This window comes from Vespula vulgaris, chromosome 10 (assembly GCF_905475345.1).
Source record: "Vespula vulgaris chromosome 10, iyVesVulg1.1, whole genome shotgun sequence".
Taxonomy (NCBI): Eukaryota; Metazoa; Arthropoda; class Insecta; order Hymenoptera; family Vespidae; genus Vespula; species Vespula vulgaris.
In genome coordinates, this window is record NC_066595.1 from 3780237 (window position 1) to 3802554 (window position 22318).

Genomic DNA, 22318 nt, shown 5'->3' on the forward strand with positions numbered 1-22318 from the left:
ATATGAGCGTATAAAAATAAGATTAAAATAACGTAAAAAAATAGTATAATTTATCATATAAAAAAATCTTTCACATTTTTGAAAGGAAATAGACGTAACCTAGACGTGCAATTTTACAATTAATAATTTTTTTATATGGTTATATATGCATTTTTTCATTTCGAAATTATGTGCTTTAAAAGTAAAAAACTATCGAAAGTTAAAAATGGATCAATATTACGGGAGAGCAAACATATTTGAATATTTATTATTAGCAATATAGTTTTGTGTTGCATTATGTACATATGTTATATTGATATTGGCATTTTTGTACATCGCAGAGCTGCTTTGTCAAAAGCAAAATTCGTGGTTTTCTAAAAACACAAGGACAGAAACAATATTATTTTCGATTGATTCCAAGAGAGGAAAGAAAATATTTCACATGTACTTAACTATATTATACATATACTTACTATAAATATGCACATAGAGACGTATATCACATATGCTGGTTAACATGTATCGATATTTAGCGGTAGTTTCGAAACAAAATAAAAAGAGTAGTGTGTATCAGTGCACATGTAAATACATTGTTAAACCGCATAAGTAATATCGTATTCTCATCTTAATGGCCGTATAATGTTTTCTGTGAACAATTATGTAACAAGCATTTATATAATAAGCACAATGACATCGCAGTGAGAATATTAGAACATATATTAAACACATACAGCCAACTAAATTCGCAAATTTTTTACAATGCACAAACTCGTATTCGTATTCATAATTACGATGGCCGATCAATAATGTAATTGAAAGGCGCACTTAAGAAATTAGAAATAATTAAAACACGTTGCTTATTTATTTGTTTCTTTTTTGTGTGTGTGTGTTTTTTTTTGTCTTTCCGTTCACATAACTATAATAAACGCAAAAGAGTGCGTTTCAATCATAAAGAATTTTAATGGAGAAGGGGAGGTGTCTTGCAATTGTAATTTATTTTATTATTGAACGTCTTCGATAGCACGATCGGCCATTTTTTTCTTTTAACCGATTGTCACTCCGTGCTTCATTAAACGACGATCATTGGAATGATCGTTGATTAAATAAGTTTCGATACTTCTTTTATACTTCTTATTCCATCGTCCATTATCGTACTTTTTGTCTTACGATATTCCATCGGTTATCTATAACGTGTTTCACTTTTCACATCATTCTTTTTTCCGTGTAATGTGAAATTGTGATAAAATGCAGAGGCACAGAAGGCACGGGATTCGTGTTTAAAGGATGTATGTATGTATCCTGCTTTAGTCGTACCAAAGCGTGTACCAAAAATCTGTTACATCCATAAACGTTGTTAATCTCTTCTTCAACATCTCCTTCTTTATTTATTTCTTTTGCTCTCTCTTTCTTTCTCTCCCACCTCTCTCTCTCTCTCTCTCTCTCTCTCTCTCTCTCTCTCTGTATCTTTCTCTTCCTTTTTTTTTAAGGAAATATTATATGCACATACAAGTACTTCAAATCGAAAATAATTTTATTTAATATGTACGTCTATTCACCAACGATATGGACAATAAGTTTTGGCGCCAAGGCGCTAGTAATTTTGAAATTCCTCGAAAGTAAAAAAAATTATTTTCGAACTTAAACAATTAATGGGCGACAACGAGTTGCTTTTGTTTTTATACTTTCAAAATTATAATGTAGGCACACTCGCAATGTTGTTGTTTTTTTTTCTTTTCCTTTCTTTTTTTTCTAAGACGTATATATATGCATTATTTATTGTAAAACGATTGCGAAGAGTTTTGCTACTGCCGGTGGAATGAATCATCTTATTTATGTAAAACTGATATAACAATTTGTATATTATGATTTATAGTATAGGGGCACCTGTCAGTCTTGTAAATATTCACGTAAAAACAAGTTCAAAGTTGGTATGTTTTTGATAATTTTCCTTTTTTTTTCTTTTTTTTCCCCATTAGAACATTAGAAAATTGTTGATACAAATATATTCGCAGTATGAATTTGAGATTAAAAATCATAGTTTAAATTATATAAGAATATATATTTTTACGAACAGAACAACTTTTATACATCACAAACGAAAATTCGAGACTAAGAAATGATAATCTATCCAAATTAAATGTAACAACGAATATAATCGAATTATATTGTTTCATATTTTTAAATATAATTATTTGTATTATGTGTCTTATTTAAATGTTACAGAAAACTACAACTTGTACGACATGTTCATTTTCTACTTAATGAATAGAAAGTAATAGATACTTTAATCAATATTCGATCAAAACTTTGACAATGGTTTTTACAATATGCTTCTGCTTCCAATACTAATATAACATTGAAATTATATTTGCTTTAGTTTCATTAAAAATGAAATTTTTTATCTTGGGAATTATTGAATGGAAATTTAAAAAAAAATACACAATAAGGTCGGTATGATTCTTAAAAATTATAAACGTATTAAAAATAAGAGATTTTTTTTTCTAATTCATGAGGTTTGACAAAAGTTTTTAATACACATAATATAATAATATTATAGGTAAAGTTTCATTCCTTTCAAAATAAGAAGAAAGCGTAATCTCACTTGAATGTTACACACATTTTTGATATATTTCTGGTGCTGATCTACACAATTATAACGAATATTTACATTTTAAAACAGAAAAGATTTTTTCCCTGATTTTTGCAAAAATTAACGTGCCCAATCATTGAAATTTCTATATTGCACCTACAAATTATAATATAAGAAAAATGTCAAAATTTTCTGATAAACTTAATTTTACAGTGATTATACGCAATCCTGTATATATATTTTTTTTGTTTTTGATAGCTTATACTTTTTCTGTCCTGTATACACAACACATATGGAAAAAAGTTCAGTTAGAAAAATTTACAAAGTACTTCAATTCATATGATTGCTATAAGTATGTGCAACATAATACTATATTAGACAAATATTTTTTCATTTTTTAATTTTAATTAAGGCCCCAGTGTATTCAGCTCGGCTATCCTTTCCACGTATAAAATGAAGAAACTTATTTTGCTTATTATATCCAATTGTCCTATACTAATGGAAACATCTTTTATATGTAAAATGAAGATAAATCAATTTCAAATACATTGGTTTTATTTGCTTTTTTGTAATTGTTACTTTGCACCTTTGATTTTATATAATTACTTTCTTGTTTAATAACTTTATATTGTTTTTCAGTATACCTTAGCAAAATTAAGATAACATAAGATGACACTGTATCATTATTGTTGTTTTTTCTGTTTGTTCAAATTACTCATAGTTTTGAAATTTCTTATTTGATGATTGTAAAGCTTAATTTGCTTTTTTTTTTTTATTTACTCTCATGATTATGAGTTCTCATTTCTTTTGACTATATTTCAATGCAATGTTTTAGATTGTTAATGAAATTATTCAAGAAATACTGTTCTTATGGATATAATTACCAAAATAATATTTCTTCTTATAGATAAGCCAAGGTATACTATGTAACTAGTATGCCTCACGTTTATTATTGAAATAAAATTATTTTTATAATTTATAAAAGCGATCAACTTTGTATTGTCTGACACAAACTTAAATTCAAATTTTAAGAAGAATTATTATCTCTACTGGAAAAACTGAATCCCCCCTTACACATTTCAAACATAAATAATAAAATTCTTTAGAATTAATATGTATTTCATAGCTAGCAACTTATACCACGTTAATCAAGGCAATATTACGAAAGACATTTACAAGCATACATGAAATTAAATATTTCCATTTACAGCAATTTGACAATGCCCCCGTTTTGTGTGTGGCTCATTTTATATTCATTTATCGACCTTTTTGTAGCTGTACTGTAGCAGTAATATAATGATAATGCTAATGACAACAATAGTAATAGTAGTAGTAATTGTAGTTGTAGTAGTGTGGTGGTAGTAGTAGTAGTAATAGTATAGTAATAGTAGTAGTAGTAGTAGTAGTAGTAGTAGTAGTAGTAGTAGTAGTAGTAGTAGTAGTAGTAGTAGTAATAGTAATGGTAATAATAAAGACAAAAAATAATAATATTAATAATATAATAATAATTATAATAATAATAAAATAATAATAATAATAATAATAATAATAATAATAATAATCAAAATGATGATGACAATGATAATGATAATGACAATGAAAATGATAACAGTGATGATAATTACAACAATAATGATACCGATTGTGACGTGAAGTTAATAACAATAATAATGATACTGAAATATTTGGAAATGCTAAATATGATTATGACAATAACGAGGGCAATAGTCAGTAGTTATTTTTCTATGAAATTGGTAGATAAAATTTTGATCATGATAGGAGTAATAATGATAATGAGGATGGCAGTAACATCAGCATTAATAGAAATAAACAGCAATTGTAAATTGCAATAGAAATTGTTTTAATAGATTGATCATAGATCAATCGATTTAATTTTTGCAGGGTTCTTCTCACAAATTGCAGAGAATAATAATAGAATAGAATAATAAAATTACTAATCAATAATAACATAAGGCAATATGTGGAGGATTTGGCCATCACAACTGGGCCTTGCCAGCATCTGGTGCCATTCTCGAAATTCTTCACCAGTTTGGCTATGCTCACTGTTCATTACATTCAATTCTGACACTCCTTCCTCTTTTTCTGACGTTTCATTGTTATTAGTGAGAGACAATAATTTTGGATGGAAATTTCCATTGAGTCCTTCTACGCACTGCGTATGTAATCTTTCAAGGTCCTCTGCAGAAACTTCTTGAGGTGGATACACTGTACCATTTTGATCTTCATTGGGTTCAATTTCACAATCACTCCAGTCTATCGAACTTGGATCTAATGGTGGTAACTTTGCCAGTATCTCCTCAACCGATAAATCTTGATGTGATTGTGGTTGGTTTTGCGTACTTTGCGGACTTTCTTCGTACACTGCACTTGTTTCTTGACACTTGGATGATATTTCACAACAGTTTTCTGTAGATTTTAACCGATTTTGTAAAGAAGTTTCAGAAACTGTACTTTTGCGAGATGTATTGTTTGGAGTACAACGCAGGAACTTGGATACTTGTTCATTATTACTCCTCAAAACATCTTCCATACTTGGTGGTTCTACACTTTGACTAGGTAGAGCATTTGAATTAATGCTAGAATTTGAGCCACGTGCTTGTAAATCAGCCAGCAGTTCTTGTGTTGTCTTTAACTTAGGATTTCTTGAAATACTGGCTAGTTTTTCTTTAACACGGTCCTCTATGTATGGTTGCTTCTTTACAGACTTACTGCCTTTTTTCCTACCACGTTTTTTTGGACCTGAATCATCAGGATCAGTGGAAGACTCCACAAAATGATGGGAAATTCGTTCTTTCAATGTGGGGCTAGGCACTTGCGAATTTAAATTACCACTTATGTTTTCGCCATTCAAACGCTGTCTTTTGACAAATGGCTCACATTCTGTAATCGAGTCTGATTCATGTTCTTGATAATTGTGTTGGTCCTTACAAACATCTTTTCGAAGTCGTTTATTGGAACTGTGGGTCCGTGGCACTGCTTCTATCAAGTGATTCTGGCTCGAAGAGCCATGTGTAGGAGGTACATCCGAACTTATCCGGTGGTTGCTAGTAAGTGTAATTGACTGCTTATTTGAAGCTGCATTAGGAGACCGTGAATGATCACTATGCACAGATAGAGCTGGGCTGATAACCTATAAAAATTAATTTGTATCATGTCAAACAATAGACAAAATTAAAAGGAAATGAATTTACATGAAATAATTTTTTATAAATTAAATTTTTTGAGAAATATGATAGTAAATAATAAAATGTAAAAACTCACTCTTAAAGGAGTAGCATCCCTTAATAGAGGACTTTGAGGCTTCAAGCATCTTACAGCAGGACTTTGTGGTTTGAAACATCTTAAGGCTGGACTATGAGGTTTTGCTCCATTAAGGGCAGGTGGTGCTGTATCAGCAGGTGTCGGTTGTGGGGTTGAATGAGCTGATGGTAAAACCATATCTCTCCAACGACGTACCAAATCTTTTGCACGCTTGGCCAGGGCATCATTATTCGTCTTTCTTCGTAGTTCGTTAATATATTTACCAAGCCTTGTAATCTATAATATTTAAAATTAATTCATTGTTTACAAAAGTTTTTATCTAAAGATTAAAATAAATTTTGTTTTTCTCTCTTTATGTTATATATATATATATATATATATATATATATATATATACATACATACATACACGCATGCAATAAAAATATATACCTCCAGCACTTCTTTGGTGATCGTCGTCTTTTCCAGGGCCGTAATGACATCAACAACAGCTCCCATGTCAACGACCTACAAAATATATATATTTTTTGTTTACATTTTGGAAGAGTTATAATTCCAAAATCTTTTTAATCTAAATACATAATTATATGAATAGTTTAATTATTTTTTATTGAAGAAAAAGATGTTATATATACTAAAATAAAATTAAATTGTTATAATAAAATCAACAATAAAGTGATATAAAAAAGTAATTAAATGTGTTTGCACATTCATATTAATTTTACATATTCCAACCTATTAAAGATTTTTGTCTTTGCATGTTACAACTATCAACTAATTTACATCACCTTTTTTCTTCTAATATTAATTATCACAAATGGAATAGGCATATTCAACACCATTAAAATTATTAAGTAACAGTATTATATTTCAAATATCAATATAATGAAAGTTATACTAAATAAATTTCATGAGCCAAGCATATGATTCTACATGCAAGACAAAAGTTAGAAATGAGAATTACAATAAATAGAAAATAATTTGTCGTTATCTATAAAGATAAATCAATGAACACATCAAATAAAAGGATTCGACACGTGTACGTAAAAATATGTTTATTAGATCGATCAGGTAAGGCTTGCAAAGCAATAACGAAACGTAATCAGATCGAATCATTACGAGCTAGCGTATCAATATGTCAACGTGAAACGACAAAAGAAACCAATCGCATGAAACAAATAACTGTTTTTTTTTAAGAACGCATAACATACGAACGCGATTCTACTTTCGAAACAAGCCAAAACTTATGTTGTTTAGTGTTTCGACCAACAGAATAGATACACCGTAAGAGAAAAAGGCGACTGAGAGAAAGAGAAAGAGATATATATATATACACATATACGTAGTACGTAAGTATGTATGTATGTGTATATATCTATATATATATATATATTAGAATCATGTGCAATTGTGCACGACATCGTACGTACAACGTACGATATTCGTCAACCGACACGACGATATAATTAAGATAAAAGACAAAACGACGAGAAGAAACGAGGGAAGTTCGTTGACAGAAATCAAGAACTACTGGTGAAACGAATGTCATGCGTATCCTGGAGACGTGTTTCCGTAGTACCAGGGAAGGAAGAAGAAAAATTGTATGCGTAGATGATTTAGCATGAAAGAAAGAGAGAAAGAAAGAGAGAAAGAGAGAGAGAGAGAGACAGAGAGAAAGAGAGAGATATATAGAAAGAGAGAGAGAAAGAGAGAGAGAGAGAGAGAACGAGAGAGACAGACAAAAAGAGAGAACGAGAAAGAGAAAGAGAGAGAGAAAGAGAGGTTAAGCCTCCAGGTTGTCGAGAACGCGCTCACGGATGGATATGCAAGCGAGCGCACACAATCTCGTAATGGTAGGAGGGAAAGGGTATATGTTTCGTGGAGCGATATCCACACGTACGTGATAGCACGTAAGATGGATCACCCACACGCAGAGCCGTCGCTACACTACATTCTCGACGGCTCTCGCGCACGCCACTGGTACAGGCACACGGCGCACGGGGGATCGAGAGTGGCCCGATAGCCGTTTGCGCGAGCGGACGGACGGCGCATCGCGGATTCACTCCGCTACTTACATTGTATTCCTTGTCAAGGGATTTTAATAATCTTTCGGTGAGCTCCGTGCAATATCTCTGCATCGGGGGGGCACACTTTGGGCCCTCGCGGGGAGTTTAGGTTAGCGGAAAATCGGCTCCACGCGTACGAGTGTCGCGAATACGAGAGCACAGGGGGACTTGCAATGGCGACTACTGAACTGTGCTCCTTCGCATGCCCTCCCTGCCTCCCGAGTGCCTCCTAGTCGCGGCCCAAGCATCGTCCCTAGCCCCACGCCGCCTCATACCGCCGGAGGAGCGCTACTAGCTCCTTCTCGCGGTTGGACGAGCTCTGCTCACCGACCTCCCTCCGCCTCCCTCGTCCATCCCTACCGACGATGCCCCCAAACGACGAGGACGCTCGTCGCGCCCTCTATCGATGTCTTTTACCATTTACACGCATCTACCGTCCCCTCTCAGTCTCTCTCTCTCTCTCTTTCTATCCGTCTATCTATCTATCTATCCATCCATCTATCTGTCTTTCTTTCTCTTTCTTTCTCTTTCTCCGTATTCCCCTCTCACTCTTTCACTCTCTTCTCCCCTCTTCTTGCTTCCACCTTCATGCTTTGTAAATGCACACCGCGACATCCATCGCCGCCGTTCTTCCTTGTCGCTGCTTCTTGTCCACCTTGTAGAAGCTTCCACCAAGCTACCTCAGTTTTCTGCCCGCTTCTCGCCGTTTATCCGTTCGGTTCCGTCCACTTATATTTACATTTCAAACTCAATGCACACCGAACGTATTTTTCAGTCGCGTCCGATCATTTGGCGACTCTCGTTCGGCTCCTCCATTATTCTCGATGCTCCCCGATTTTATGTGATGTAATAATTCAATCGATCTGCGAAGTATAATCCTGTCTTTTGATCATAGTTTCTTCGTTACGATATTAGATCGTCGTTATATTCCTTTTGTGTTCTATCGAAATATGTGCAACAACGACGTCTGTCGAATTACGTGAAAATATGTGTTTTTGCTGAACACATCCTTTTTTTCATCCATATTTCTTCAGATACCTTTGTTCTTAAACGAACGGATTAAATACGATCAACTATACTTTGTGCATTATATGATCCTCGAATATAAGCTCGTAATTTTTATTTTTATATTGTTTTTATATACATTGCTGAATATTGAAACAGTGTCGTTTATTAAAGGAAAGAAATATTTCATATGTTTCTAAAATATATATCATATTATTGTTCTTTGTCACAAGAGATGTACGATCGATTTTTTATTTCATATCAAGATTTTTTAAATTACTCTGTATAGGGCGTATAACACATGGTAAAATGCAACTACGTTCGAGATAACGTCAGGCAAAAAACATGTCTATCATAAATCGATAGAAAAATAATGAACATTTATTGAGAAAGTATAAAATATTTTTATTATTATTTATTTTTATGCATTTATATTTATTCCGTATAAAATGTAATAAAATAAATCGCTAGTTTTTGCTCAAAATATGTTTGCTTATTCGAAGAAATGATTTGTTCGTAATTAGAGTTTGTCTATATTCCGATTAATGCAATTCTTCGTCCCGAGAGGAAAAACCTTTCGGTTATTTATGTTTCTTCAAAACGAATTAATATTACACCACGTTTCTTTTATACGCAGCTTGTGATGTTTCCAATATATAATACATAGCAAATGATACACATTTTTACTGCATTGTTGCAAAAATGTGATTGGTTAAACGTTTAACATTATGATTGGCTGAGAATTAAAGTGCATGCGATAGATGAAATTGATTGGTTGTGAGACCAGATAGGAATATATCGGATCAACCAATTATTGAGCAGGATTGATGTACTCTTAATACAGGAATGTAACATATTAAAACTTATGAATAGATAACGTATTAGAAATCATGAATAGATAATATTGGTTGGTAATAAAGCTGTAATAAGCTTTAGTTGTATTATTTTTATTAGTGTTATTGCAAACAACATGTATTAAAGCTCTGGCTTACAATTACTACATAATCATTTCTCGATTCTTATTGGTTATATTTGGAAAAGTTTCCTTTTTTTTATATCTGAAAACAAAAATAAGTATTGTATATTGCTTCATATTTAATATTAATAGTGAATAATAAATAAATAATAAAAATGTTTTTTCAACATTTATTAAAATTCTTCTAAACTCTAACTGTTATATATCGTTATATAGTGGTAGTATCGAAAGTGTAATTATTACTATTGCAATTTTTTGAATTGTATTAAGATTCTGAATTATACAGATAATCAATCGGCAATGGTTAATTTTTACATAGGGAGGTGAAGTTGACGGACTTTAATCAGTATATTAAATAGGTAGCAGTTGTATTATTGCTGTATCATTGACTGCATTTCTTGCTGATTATCGAAGCAAGTGGGTTGTTAACGTTGGTTCGATTTTGATATTGAAATTTTACAATTATTTATCTTAAATCGGTCTAATCAAGAACACCTAATAAAAATGACAGAATTACGTTTTGATAATCGTGTAGTTGTAGTGACAGGAGCTGGTGCAGGTAATTCAAATTTGTAATAATTATTTAATAATTATTTTTAAAGTAATTACTATTGGTAATATATTTCATTTTTATATAAAATAATTTATTCTAATAAAAATTCTATTTATTATTGTATGTATGCAGGTTTAGGTCGTGCATATGCATTATTATTTGCTTCTAGAGGTGCTAGTGTTGTAGTAAATGATTTAGGAGGTGGACGACATGGTGATGGTAAAAGTAGTCAAGCTGCAGATAATGTTGTAGCTGAAATCCAAAAAAATGGTAAGGTTTCTTTTTGCTGTACAATAATTAGTATTTTTTATATTTTAATTAGTATAATTTATATAGAATATTAAATCTATAATATCTTGTAACATTCTGTAAATTACATGAAAATACAATTAAATACTATATTTTATATAACAAAGGTTATATTTAAATGTTTCTTATCTTATCTTATGTAAAATATAAGATAAGTTTCTTTATAAGTAAAGTATATATTTCTTTAGAATTTTTACAATATGTAAATTTTTATTAATTTCAATTTTAATTATGTATCAGTTATACTTTTTTCTTTTTTTTTCTTTTCATAGGAGGAAAAGCTGTGGCTGATTATAATTCGGTTGTTGATGGTGCCAAAATTATTAAAACTGCTATTAATACATTTGGACGTGTTGATGTAGTTGTTAATAATGCTGGTATTTTGAAGGATAAATCTTTTGCAAAAATGTCAGAAAGCGATTGGGGTTAGTATATAATTATTCTATAGTTATTAATTGTAAATATACATATATGCTTTATTTTTATCAACTTTGTACAGATTTGATACAAGATGTTCATGTTAAGGGTGCATTTAAAACAACTCAAGCAGCATGGCCATATTTCTGTAAACAAAATTATGGCAAGGTCATTTTTACTTCAAGTAATAGCGGACTATGTGGAAATTTTGGTCAAACTAATTATAGTACAGCAAAAATGGGTTTAGTTGGTTTTGCAAATACTTTGGCAATTGAGGGTGCTAAAAAAAATATATGTATTAATGTGATTGTACCAACTGCAGCATCCAGACTTACAGAAGATATTATTCCTCCTGGTAAAGATTTATATATTTATCATAATCATTTTCTTTTTTAATCTAATAACTTTTTTATGTTACAACTTTTAATTTACTTTAATTTACTTTAATTTACTTTTAAATACTATTTTTATTTTATATAATATTTATAGAAAATAATTAGCAAAGTAAAAAAAAGTTTTTTTTTAGATCTATTTAAGCAGTTAAAACCAGAATTAATAGCTCCAATAGTTTTTTGGTTGTGTCATGAAAAATGCAATGAAAGTGGGTCAGTTATTGAATCAGCTATAGGTTGGGTAAGAAAATGTAAGCGTATAAATTTGTATAAATTATTATAGCATGGAAAATATAATATTGTTTGCATTTATATATTATGTATCTATAAAAATTTTTTAGGTGGTATGGTTCGCTCATCGGGATGTGTTTTACGAAAAAATTTAGATGATATTGTCACACCTGAAAATGTACAAGAAAATTGGTCAGATATTGTTGATATGACATCTGCTAAGCATGCATCTAATATGGAGGTATATATAAATTATAGGATAATTAGTGTATAAAAACTATTAGTATTATACATCAATTATTATTATTTTTTTTATTATTTTTAATTTGTCTTAATTTAATTTTTATTTTTTATATTTAATTTTTAATTTAGTAATTTAATTTTTATTATTTATAATTTGTAGGAAATAGTAGGAGATCAGATGAATATTATTGACGATTTAAAGAATGGCGTTTCCAAGAGAAAGATTGTAAGAAACAATTTACATATTATTTATTCATGATTTATTGTTAATTATTTAATTAATACTTTCGATAATTTTTCCATCAGGATGATAATGTTACATACAGTAATTACAATGGTCGAGATGGTATTCTGTATGCTCTTGGAGGTATTATATCCATAGATATATATAAAAATAAAACTTTATGTAAGCTATAAACGTATATATATTTATAAAAATGGTAATTTTGATCTTAGTTGGAGCAACTGTTCAAGATCCATCCGATTTACGTTACTTGTATGAAAACCATGAGAATTTTGCACTCTTACCTACTTACTACATAATTTTCGGCGTATTGGGGTGCATGCAAAATCCAATTATATCTAATGCTCTACCTGATTTGCAGATAAATCCTGTGAATGTATGAGAACATTAATTTTATAATTTTTCTATACGATTATTTTTATTACTTTTATTTTTAGACATTACATGGAGAACAATATCTAGAAATTTATAAAGTATTACCTGTAGAAGCTAAAGTGAAAACAGTCTACAAAGTTTTAGATGTTCTTGATAAAGGAAAAGGCACAGTGGTCTTAGTTCAACGTATGTTTCTAATGAAATGAAATTAAACAGGAATATTTCAATTTTACGATGTTAAAAATTGCAATATTAATTTAATAATAAATAATTTACTAATTGTTTAATGTAACAAATACTTTTTACAGATGATACTTTTGATGCTAATAGTGAAGAAAAATTATCTACAGGACAGATATCGGTATATGTCGTAGGTGTTAGTGGTTTTCAAGGCAAGCGTACATCTCCGCATATTATTCCGATTATCGACCCACCTAATCGCAATCCAGATGCTTCTGTTACTCAAAAAACTACTACTGATCAGGTATAAAAATTCTGTACATTGTACATTTTTGGAGCTATTAATTATTGTTTTAAAATGTTTAATTGTTTAGAATGTTAAATAATTAATATGTTTATAATATAAATGTATTTTTTAGGCAGCATTGTATAGACTCAGTGGTGATTTGAATCCTTTACATATTGATTCAAATGTTGCTACAATGGCTGGATATAAAAAACCAATTTTACATGGATTATGTTCTCTTGGATTTTCTACAAGACATATTCTAAATACTTATGCAAATGGTGATCCAAGTTTATTTAAAGCAATAAAGGTCAGTTCTACATTTCTTAATTTTTAATTTATAATTACTTAAATTTTTTTTATAGTAAAGTATATTGTTATAATCAAAGATTATCTTTTTTAGGTCAGATTTGCAAAACCAGTACTTCCAGGAGAAACATTGCGCACTGATATGTGGCAAAATGGCAACAGAATACATTTCCGAACATCCATTGTAGAAACCAATACTGCTATTATTACAGGCAAGTTTAGAAAAGTTATAATAAAATTGAAGAGAAACTTTTATTACCTGATAGCAATCTGGGAAAGTACTGTGCCATGCAGCTTAATACTCACTTAGGATTATTTACCAGGATTATATAATGATTACCTGAACAAGCCCCCTGCACTTATTTTAGGGTTGGGTCTTAAACCTTAAATATTTCAAAATATACCTTTACCATGTCTATATGGTTTATTATCGTCAATAAAACCTTTAAACCAACTACCGGAAAAAACTAAAGTATCTTATACTGTTTTTCGATTGCCGGTGATTTACTCTTTGTTATTTCCACATAGGACAGCCCAACTTTCTCTTTTACCAAAGATTACAATATGCTATTTTCGAACTAAGCTTCCTAAGATTTTTGCGGATTCTTGGAGCGGGTGTTTTATTTTGTTTCTTTGCTCAACCAACTCTCTCCACTCATTGAAGAAGAAAAATATTTCTTACATATTTAGCAAATATTTATTACAATTATAATTATTATTGAAATGTAATACGTATTTTTTAATATCCTTTTTACAGGTGCTTATATTGATTTATTCAGTGTAAAATCAAAAGTAACACCAACAGTTTCGACTCCAATTGCGAATAACAATGATCTAAAAAGTAATGCAGTTTTTGATACTATGAAGGACTATGTTAAAGCTAATCCTGACCAAACGAAGAAAGTGAATGCGATTTTTCTTTACAATATTACTGTAAATGGAAATCCGAAAGCCCAATGGAGTATGTTAGAAAAAAACTATTAGTTTTTTTTAAACACTTATCTGATATTAATTATATTATTTTTATATGATGCTAACATTATACATTAAATTCATATAATTTTTTATATTATATTTCAACAGCTTTGGACTTAAAGAAAGGTGATGTGTATAAAGGACAACCTACATCAGGAAAAGCTGACACTACTTTAACTATAGAAGACAAGGATATGATGGATATTGTAAGTTTATTTTTTTACTACATTAAGATATACGTGTATTGATGATAATCATTTTTTACAGGCAACAGGAAAGATAAATCCACAAGTTGCATTTATGCAAGGAAAATTAAAAATTACTGGTAATATTATGTTGACCCAAAAACTCAAAACACTCATGGAAATGAACAAAGCAAAACTATAATCTCAATTTTACTTGAATGAACGAATGGTTATAATCTCATTATTAAACCAACATTTCTAAGAACATAGAATAGGCATGACCGATGTTGCGTTTGTTACTGGCTACCCTTTTTTCTAATGTTCTGGCACAATTTATTTGTCATTTATTTTTTTCTTAAATTTTATTTATTTTTTACATTTTGTTGCATATCTCATGGTGATAATGTTTGCCATTTCTTTCGTTGCAAGTAATTTCTGTATAAATTTTAAATCAATTCATTCAATCGTTAGTAGACAGGGTAAAGTAAATACGTTTAGATTTTGATATGAAATGTAAAAATCTACATAAAAAAACTTTTATATATCCTAAGTAATTCCGGAGATAGAATTGTTTGTTACATTTTTCGCTATATGGAAAACATAAGGTCGTGCATAAGGAAGATTTTTTTTATATCGAATTGTTAATATCTTGTTTACTAGTTAAGTCCTTTCTATATAGTTTATACATTGTTCAAGGGATTCGAGGGTAAAAATTAAATATTGATTTAAAAGATTATTTTTCAGGGAAAATTCATGCATTAAAATGTATTTTAGCATGTTTATAAAAATAAAAAAATATTTATTATAAAATAACATGCCATTACATTTCTTTGCATCTAAAAAAAACTAAGACCTAAAATAACAAAGATAAAAAAATAATCAGTAAATATTACCTAATATGAGTATTGACAATATTTTTTTATTGGAAATTTTTTTTTTGTATTATTAAAAATAATATAAATATTTCAAGTGCTCGAATTAGGTATTACATCTAAATATTGAAAGAAAAGGATAGATTAGAAATATAAATGCAGTTTATAAATATAATGTGTATGAATATTTGTAGTTTTTATTTTTGAGAATCTCTATTTTTTTTGTATAGTTTCAACATCATCTGCTTTTTCTAGAAGTCTTTGTTTTATTAATTTTACAAAATCCAATGAATCATTTATTTTAGATGATCTTTGTACATGAATATTTTTAGGGGAAAGTCTTTTATTTTTTTTATATTTTTTGTTATATTTAATTTTATTTTTTACAGTTGCCAATTTAGGTTCAGTATTCTCCTGTAATCTACCTTCAACATTTTCATTAGATATTTCGTTACTCATAGATTTGAAATTTTCTTTCAAAGAGCAGACATGTATTTTCAATTGCTCTGTCTCTTCATTTTTATCATCATTATATTTCTTCTGTTCTAATTCTTTAACAATAAATTCTGTGCTGCAGACAACTGCTATATTTTCATCTGAAGTATCCAAATAAATAGTATTTTTATTGGCTACTCTACCACCATGCATGAAAGCTGAAATATTTTTACGTCTCCACATTTTAGAAGTGCTTGGTATAAACTTACATTTTCCTTCAAAGAAAAATTCTTTTATATCAACTTCTTCAATTTCACCCTTTAAAAATTTCAAATATTTTTTTAATGCAGAATAAAAATGTAATTTGTCTATCATACGAGGAAAATTAGCGCAACGAGCACTGCTAGAAGGTACAACCCAAACAGCTGTATCTCCTATGAATTCTGATTGCAATCCAAAATGAAAGGGTGATTTACTATTTTTATTGGCATATACTTCATAGATACACTTTCCATTAAAAATAGCAATCTTTGGTTTAAATAACCTCAATTTCTCTTCAATAATCTTAGCACCTTCTTTGATTTCTATTCGTTTTAGATCTGCAGAAGATCTAGTTGGTCTAGCGACTATATTTGTTAATCCAATTCCATATTGTAATAACTTGTGATCTTCCTCAAAACTGAGACATTTTGGCGTTAAGCCTGATTCATATAAAAGCTTATAAAAATGATTACCAGGACCTGCATAATATTTGCCACGATGTGCTGCCATCAAACTTGGATTTATACCAACAAAGACTATATCAAGATTTTCCTTAAGATAATCAGGTAAAGTATACTTTTGAACTTCTTCCACTGTAAGTCCATCGAATCTATCAACTTTTTTTTTAGACTTTTCAATCATATCTGACGCTGCCCTCTTTTTAAGTTTATTAAACGAAAGCGAAGACATAATTTTGTAAAAAATCATCAGTTCAAGTTTATAATATATATATATGTGTGTATGTAATTTTTTTTTTAACAAAAATTTTCACTTTCATTTAATAGTTGCTTAATCAATTAGTTAATAAAAGTTGCATGCCTTTCTGAAGTAAAATAATCTCATTTTTTATTACACAATTCCGTACTTTCATAATAATAAATCATCATGATAGAAATATAAACTCTTCGTAGAAATACAGAATACATCAACTGTTCCTAGTCACCATTACAATCCCTCAAAAATCATTTCTACATTTACTCTCTCCATAATCGCGCATGCGCACATTGGCCATTTTTAAGTTACTTTCGCGGGATTAAGTAGACGTGAACGAATTTTCGTAATTGCAATTACATTAATTGAGTCATAGATTAACCGATAAGATTTATTACTATTATAACGTGAAATGAAATAAAATACAAAATTGCATAGGTAATGTATGACATATACTTCAATAATGTTAAAATTATTTCGTTGATGTTAATAGTACAAATATTTTTCACTGAAATTTTTATAACCTTATTTTTTTTTTCAACCACGATTACATTTATTCTCGCTGATTTTAAGATATCTTCATTCATTCATATTCTTGACTCTATGTTTCAGTGTGTACGAGATTTATTAAGAATACGGGATATATAATGGTGCTGGAGATAATGAGATAGTATGTTTGCATGATGCATTTATACTAATCTACCTGGTAGAGAGCCACTGATCGTATCCAAATCCTGTTAGTCTTCCGGTCTGGTGAGTTATTTTAACATCTGTAATTATATAACTTATATCTAGCCTTATGGGTTAGGGTTTGTAACGAGAGAAGGAGAGAGAGGAAGGGAGAGGGAAAATAAGTTAAAATCGCTCAATCCAAGCAAAATCAGAATAACGAAATCGATTTCAATTTTGCAAGAAAGAATGAGACCCCGCAAGGGCTCTACTGTTTAAATATTACTACGTTGTTCTTAGAATGCATTGTACTTCGTTTAAATAATTAAAAATTATCGTATTTATAAGTAGATTAAATGTAGTCAAACGGAGAGAGAATATTTCGATGCGTAGTCGTCGGAGTTCGAAAAGAAACTAACGTTATACTCACAAGGTTATTTGTTCCTTTTTGTTGACATTAAACGATCGACGAAGGTATAAAGAAAATTATTATATATATAACGCGTCTTAAGAGGTATGTGATGGTTAACGATATATACTATTTTTTAAATATTACCATATCGTACTCCAAGGATATTGTACGTTGTTTAAATAGTTAAAAATTATCGTATTTATAAGTAGATTAAATGTAGTCAAACGGAGAGAGAATATTTCGATGCGTAGTCGTCGGAGTTCGAAAAGAAACTAACGTTATACTCACAAGGTTATTTGTTCCTTCTTGTTGACATTAAACGATCGACGAAGGTATAAAGAAAATTATTATATATATAACGCGTCTTAAGAGGTATGTGATGGTTAACGATATATACTATTTTTTAAATATTACCATATCGTACTCCAAGGATATTGTACGTTGTTTAAATAATTATAAAATTATCGCATTTATAAGTAGATTAAATGTAGTCAAACGGAGAGAGAATATTTCGATGCGTAGTCTTCGGAGTTCGAAAAGAAACTAACGTTATACTCACAAGGTTATTTGTTCCTTCTTGTTGACATTAAACGATCGACGAAGGTATAAAGAAAATTATTATATATATAACGCGTCTTAAGAGGTATGTGATGGTTAACGATATATACTATTTTTTAAATATTACCATATCGTACTCCAAGGACATTGTACGTTGTTTAAATAATTATAAAATTATCGCATTTATAAGTAGATTAAATGTAGTCAAACGGAGAGAGAATATTTCGATGCGTAGTCTTCGGAGTTCGAAAAGAAACTAACGTTATACTCACAAGGTTATTTGTTCCTTCTTGTTGACATTAAACGATCGACGAAGGTATAAAGAAAATTATTATATATATAACGCGTCTTAAGAGGTATGTGATGGTTAACGATATATACTATTTTTTAAATATTACCATATCGTACTCCAAGGATATTGTACGTTGTTTAAATAATTATAAAATTATCGCATTTATAAGTAGATTAAATGTAGTCAAACGGAGAGAGAATATTTCGATGTCTAGTCTTCGGAGTCCGAAAGGAAACTAACGTGGGTACTCAATGATTGTTTACATCACCGAGGTCAACGAAAATAGAATTTAATCTGATGATATTTGTATGAAAAGAAAGAGCCGACTGGATTAGAAAAGATCGTCTAATCATAACAAAGTACTTAAATATTTTTCTCTCTGTCTCTCTCTCTCTCTTTCTCTTTTTCTTTTGTATCCTCTTAAAAGAAAAAGAGGAGAGAGATGAAAAGGACAGGAATAAAAATGATTGGCAATGACTAATTATGACGATAAGGAAAAAAAAAGAGCAAAATCGATATTGGAACATTCTCGAATTGATCGCGTCTACCGGTTCATTACTTTTGAAATGATATCTAATCAGATTTATACAACTCCTTAATTCTTAGACATGATACATAAGGTTCACTTGGAATTATTTTCGAGCGTGCAACCGCATCAAGTATTACGCTTCGCTTAACGTTTCCATTGGCGGAAACAAGCTTGGAGAGAAGGTGTTTCGAACCGTGCTACTGATTACCGGAAGTCGATCGAACTAATTATCGAGCGAGTCGAAAGTTTAGACTCTGTCTCTTATCAGTCGTATACTGAACGTATTGCATAAGAGAACTTCTCGAATTTCGAGAAACCGTTCATTAGGACATAAAATCGATATGTCTTCTTATTAACACTACATAACATAAATAAAAATCGAATTATAATCGTTCATTAAAAATATTAAGTCGTACGGATTGTTCTATTTATCTTTTTTATCAGAACTCTATCGATTTTTTTTCTAATTTAAGATTAAAAACGTCTATTTTCTTTTTCTTCGAACACTATACGTTAATCATGTTCAATTGCAAACGATATTATTTCCACCGCAACTGATGTTATATATTTTTAGTAAAGTACCTCGATCGAATTATTGTTGGAAACTTATTCAGATTAAATGGTTGCATCTGCAGAAACAAAATTACCTTAGTCACTCGACGGAAGCGACAACCGTTTCGTTGGTTTTATCGTTCGAAATTGTCGTAGGAGCGTTGCGTCAGCGTGTCACATCCATCACTATCGCGAAACACGCTGTGAACCAGGTTCAACCACCTAGTCGTCCTTTACAACCCTATTCTCTCTTTCTCTCTCTCTCTCCCTTCCTCTATATTTATCTATTCCTCTCTACCTATCCATTCGTCGATCCACCCTTACCCATTTATCTATCCATCTATCCATTTCACCTTCTCTCTCTTTCTCTCTCTTTTTTGTGTTAGTATTCTCGATCGTTTATAAGCAACTAGCATCTCTGTTAATTTCTCCATCGAATACTTGCTTTCAAACCGATTTCCCCTCCTTTTTCTTTTCCTTTCGATAAACTTAAGCAAAAGCTACGATTCATAAGAGATCGTCTTGTAACTTTCTTCGTAGTTATCATTGAAATTATGATCCAGGAATTATAGCCAATGCACTCAGCTTTGTTGGGAATGCGAATGAGATTGCGTATTGTGTCGCGTCGAGACACAGCATCTCTTACGGCGAGACATCGTGTCTCGCGAATCGAATGCCATCCGTGTGTCGTTCAGAATAAGAAAGGAAGAGGTATGCATTCAGAAATCCTATTTAATTGGACAACGAAGAGAAATTGCTTGTTGAACTATTTATTACGAGATGCAGTCATTTCGAGATATATCAGTTTTGTAGTTCTCTTTTAAATTGAATAATACTTTGTCTTCTATATATATATATATATATATATATATATATAGAATAAACAAGTTATCTAGAAATGTGTAAATATTTCGAATTACGTCGTTTATTTACCATTAAACAAAATTCGTATTGAAATTCAGATGTCCGGTCCGACGATATTGACCGTCAATACGATTGGAAAGCCTTTCTATGTATCATTGTTGTACTCTTTCATTGTCAACAGATAACAAATTAATTTTATTTTGATGCTGGACATACCTCATTTATCGATTCCATTCGTTCTCGAAACCACACGATTCTTTTCGATATTTACTTCGGAACTTTGCATCATGAAAATTTCTATGCAATTCGTTCCTAATTACTTTGGTAACGAACTTCTAAATATTATCCAATAGTCAGGAACGGTGTGCATTATTCCATCGAGGTGAGGTATCGAGAGGGTCGAAAAGCAGGCAATCAGCGAACTCGCCACGCTAAAACCATTGTTTGTTGACTTCCATTCGAAAAAGGAGTGTTTGCTTACGACCAAATGCTGTCTGTATTTTCTGCTAGCGAGCTGACTGGTTGGCTAGGCTTGCTCGATCGATTTCTACGAGTGTCGTTATTATTCACTCGTTTCGTTCAAAGCCGCAGAAATTAATTCTCCTTTCGTACCAACAATTCTTCATTATCACGCGAGTTCACTAGCCGAGGCCGCACAGAAAAATATTCTCTTCTAACGTAAATGGCAACGATTCACCGACCTGTAATAACGAGTTTGTAACCGGCTAATGAATATCCAGTGAAAATTAAATAGCTCGCAAATCGAGTTCCAACCTCTCCAATGTTTATCCCTCTCGCGAGTAATACAACCACGTAGGAGCTTTGCGATATCATTCCTTTCTTTTTTCATATCTTTCTCTCTCTCTCTCTTCCTACTTTTCTCTCACTCTTTCAATTTTTCTTTTTGTACCTTTAAAAAGGTTTCCACAATTTGCTCTCATTCGTTTATCCTTCTATTATTAGATTTTCTAATCCGCACTTTTTCATTTTATGCATGAGAGAAGCTGAATTTATTGGATCGGTAATTAGAACTTTTTCTTTCACTCAATAATCTTTATAAATTATGACCAACAAGAGTTACGATAGGCGTAGTGTATGGTCGTTAGAAGTTATCGAGCTGACGTAAGGGTAGGTAGATGTCTCTAGGAAATTACACGTCACTTCGTCAATGAGCCTGTAGCCTCGAATCACGTTCCAACCCTTACAGTTCGTACGGAAGGGGGTATAGGAGGGGATAGGATAGTGAAGGTTGGTCCGAGCTCTCTATCACGCGCCTTTTGAGACGGCTATAGGAAAGTAAAGAGTCGTGTGTACGGGGCTAATGTCGGAAGTAGCGTGAACTGACGAGAAAATTATCCAGTGAAAATCAGAATCGGCCGATTCTACGCCGATGCTCATGTCGATGCTCGACGAATTTTAATTACGAATGCTTTTGACGGCGTAATTATCGTTGATGTAACGATCCGCTTGGTCAAGGTAATTAACCAAATAGACCTCTTTATATACTTCGATCGAATCGAAATTATACGAGGATAATGTTCTATCGGATATGGGTGATTGTGGTAA

The 22318-nt window shown here is 30.9% G+C and overlaps 3 protein-coding genes across 10 annotated transcripts; 1 reads left to right on the plus strand and 2 right to left on the minus strand.

Moving 5' to 3' along the window:
- Positions 1 to 216: 216 nt before the first annotated feature.
- Positions 217 to 8760, minus strand: LOC127066637 (mediator of RNA polymerase II transcription subunit 26). 7 transcript variants are annotated; one of them, XR_007782457.1, is made up of 5 exons: positions 7927 to 8481; positions 6284 to 6358; positions 5852 to 6127; positions 711 to 5720; positions 217 to 625 (listed from the first exon to the last, which is right to left on the minus strand). XR_007782457.1 is itself a non-coding variant. In XM_051000595.1 (4 exons), the coding sequence occupies exons 1-4, from the start codon at positions 8534 to 8536 to the stop codon at positions 4524 to 4526; spliced, it is 1560 nt and encodes a 519-aa protein (XP_050856552.1). In that variant the 5' UTR covers positions 8537 to 8760; the 3' UTR covers positions 217 to 4523. The 7 variants fall into 7 exon arrangements, 5 of the variants coding, with proteins under 5 accessions (XP_050856552.1, XP_050856550.1, XP_050856553.1 ...); XR_007782456.1 differs by having other exon boundaries at positions 217 to 353; positions 453 to 5720; XM_051000595.1 differs by lacking the exon at positions 7927 to 8481 and adding an exon at positions 8525 to 8760 and having other exon boundaries at positions 217 to 5720.
- A 1144-nt stretch (positions 8761 to 9904) lies between these two features.
- LOC127066630 (peroxisomal multifunctional enzyme type 2) lies at positions 9905 to 15410 on the plus strand. Of its 2 annotated transcripts, XM_051000581.1 has the most exons (17): positions 9905 to 10130; positions 10218 to 10457; positions 10584 to 10721; positions 11033 to 11185; positions 11260 to 11532; positions 11704 to 11820; positions 11911 to 12041; positions 12204 to 12269; positions 12350 to 12410; positions 12500 to 12663; positions 12725 to 12848; positions 12971 to 13146; positions 13262 to 13438; positions 13532 to 13649; positions 14195 to 14398; positions 14521 to 14618; positions 14680 to 15410. In XM_051000581.1, exons 2-17 carry the CDS (start codon positions 10403 to 10405, stop codon positions 14797 to 14799), a joined length of 2175 nt encoding a protein of 724 aa, XP_050856538.1. In that variant the 5' UTR covers positions 9905 to 10130; positions 10218 to 10402; the 3' UTR covers positions 14800 to 15410. The 2 variants fall into 2 exon arrangements, with proteins under 2 accessions (XP_050856538.1, XP_050856537.1); XM_051000580.1 differs by having other exon boundaries at positions 9905 to 10457.
- A 231-nt stretch (positions 15411 to 15641) lies between these two features.
- On the minus strand, positions 15642 to 17489 carry LOC127066649 (G/T mismatch-specific thymine DNA glycosylase-like). The gene has a single exon (XM_051000631.1). It carries the CDS (start codon positions 16871 to 16873, stop codon positions 15683 to 15685), a length of 1191 nt encoding a protein of 396 aa, XP_050856588.1. The 5' UTR covers positions 16874 to 17489; the 3' UTR covers positions 15642 to 15682.
- Positions 17490 to 22318: the final 4829 nt, after the last annotated feature.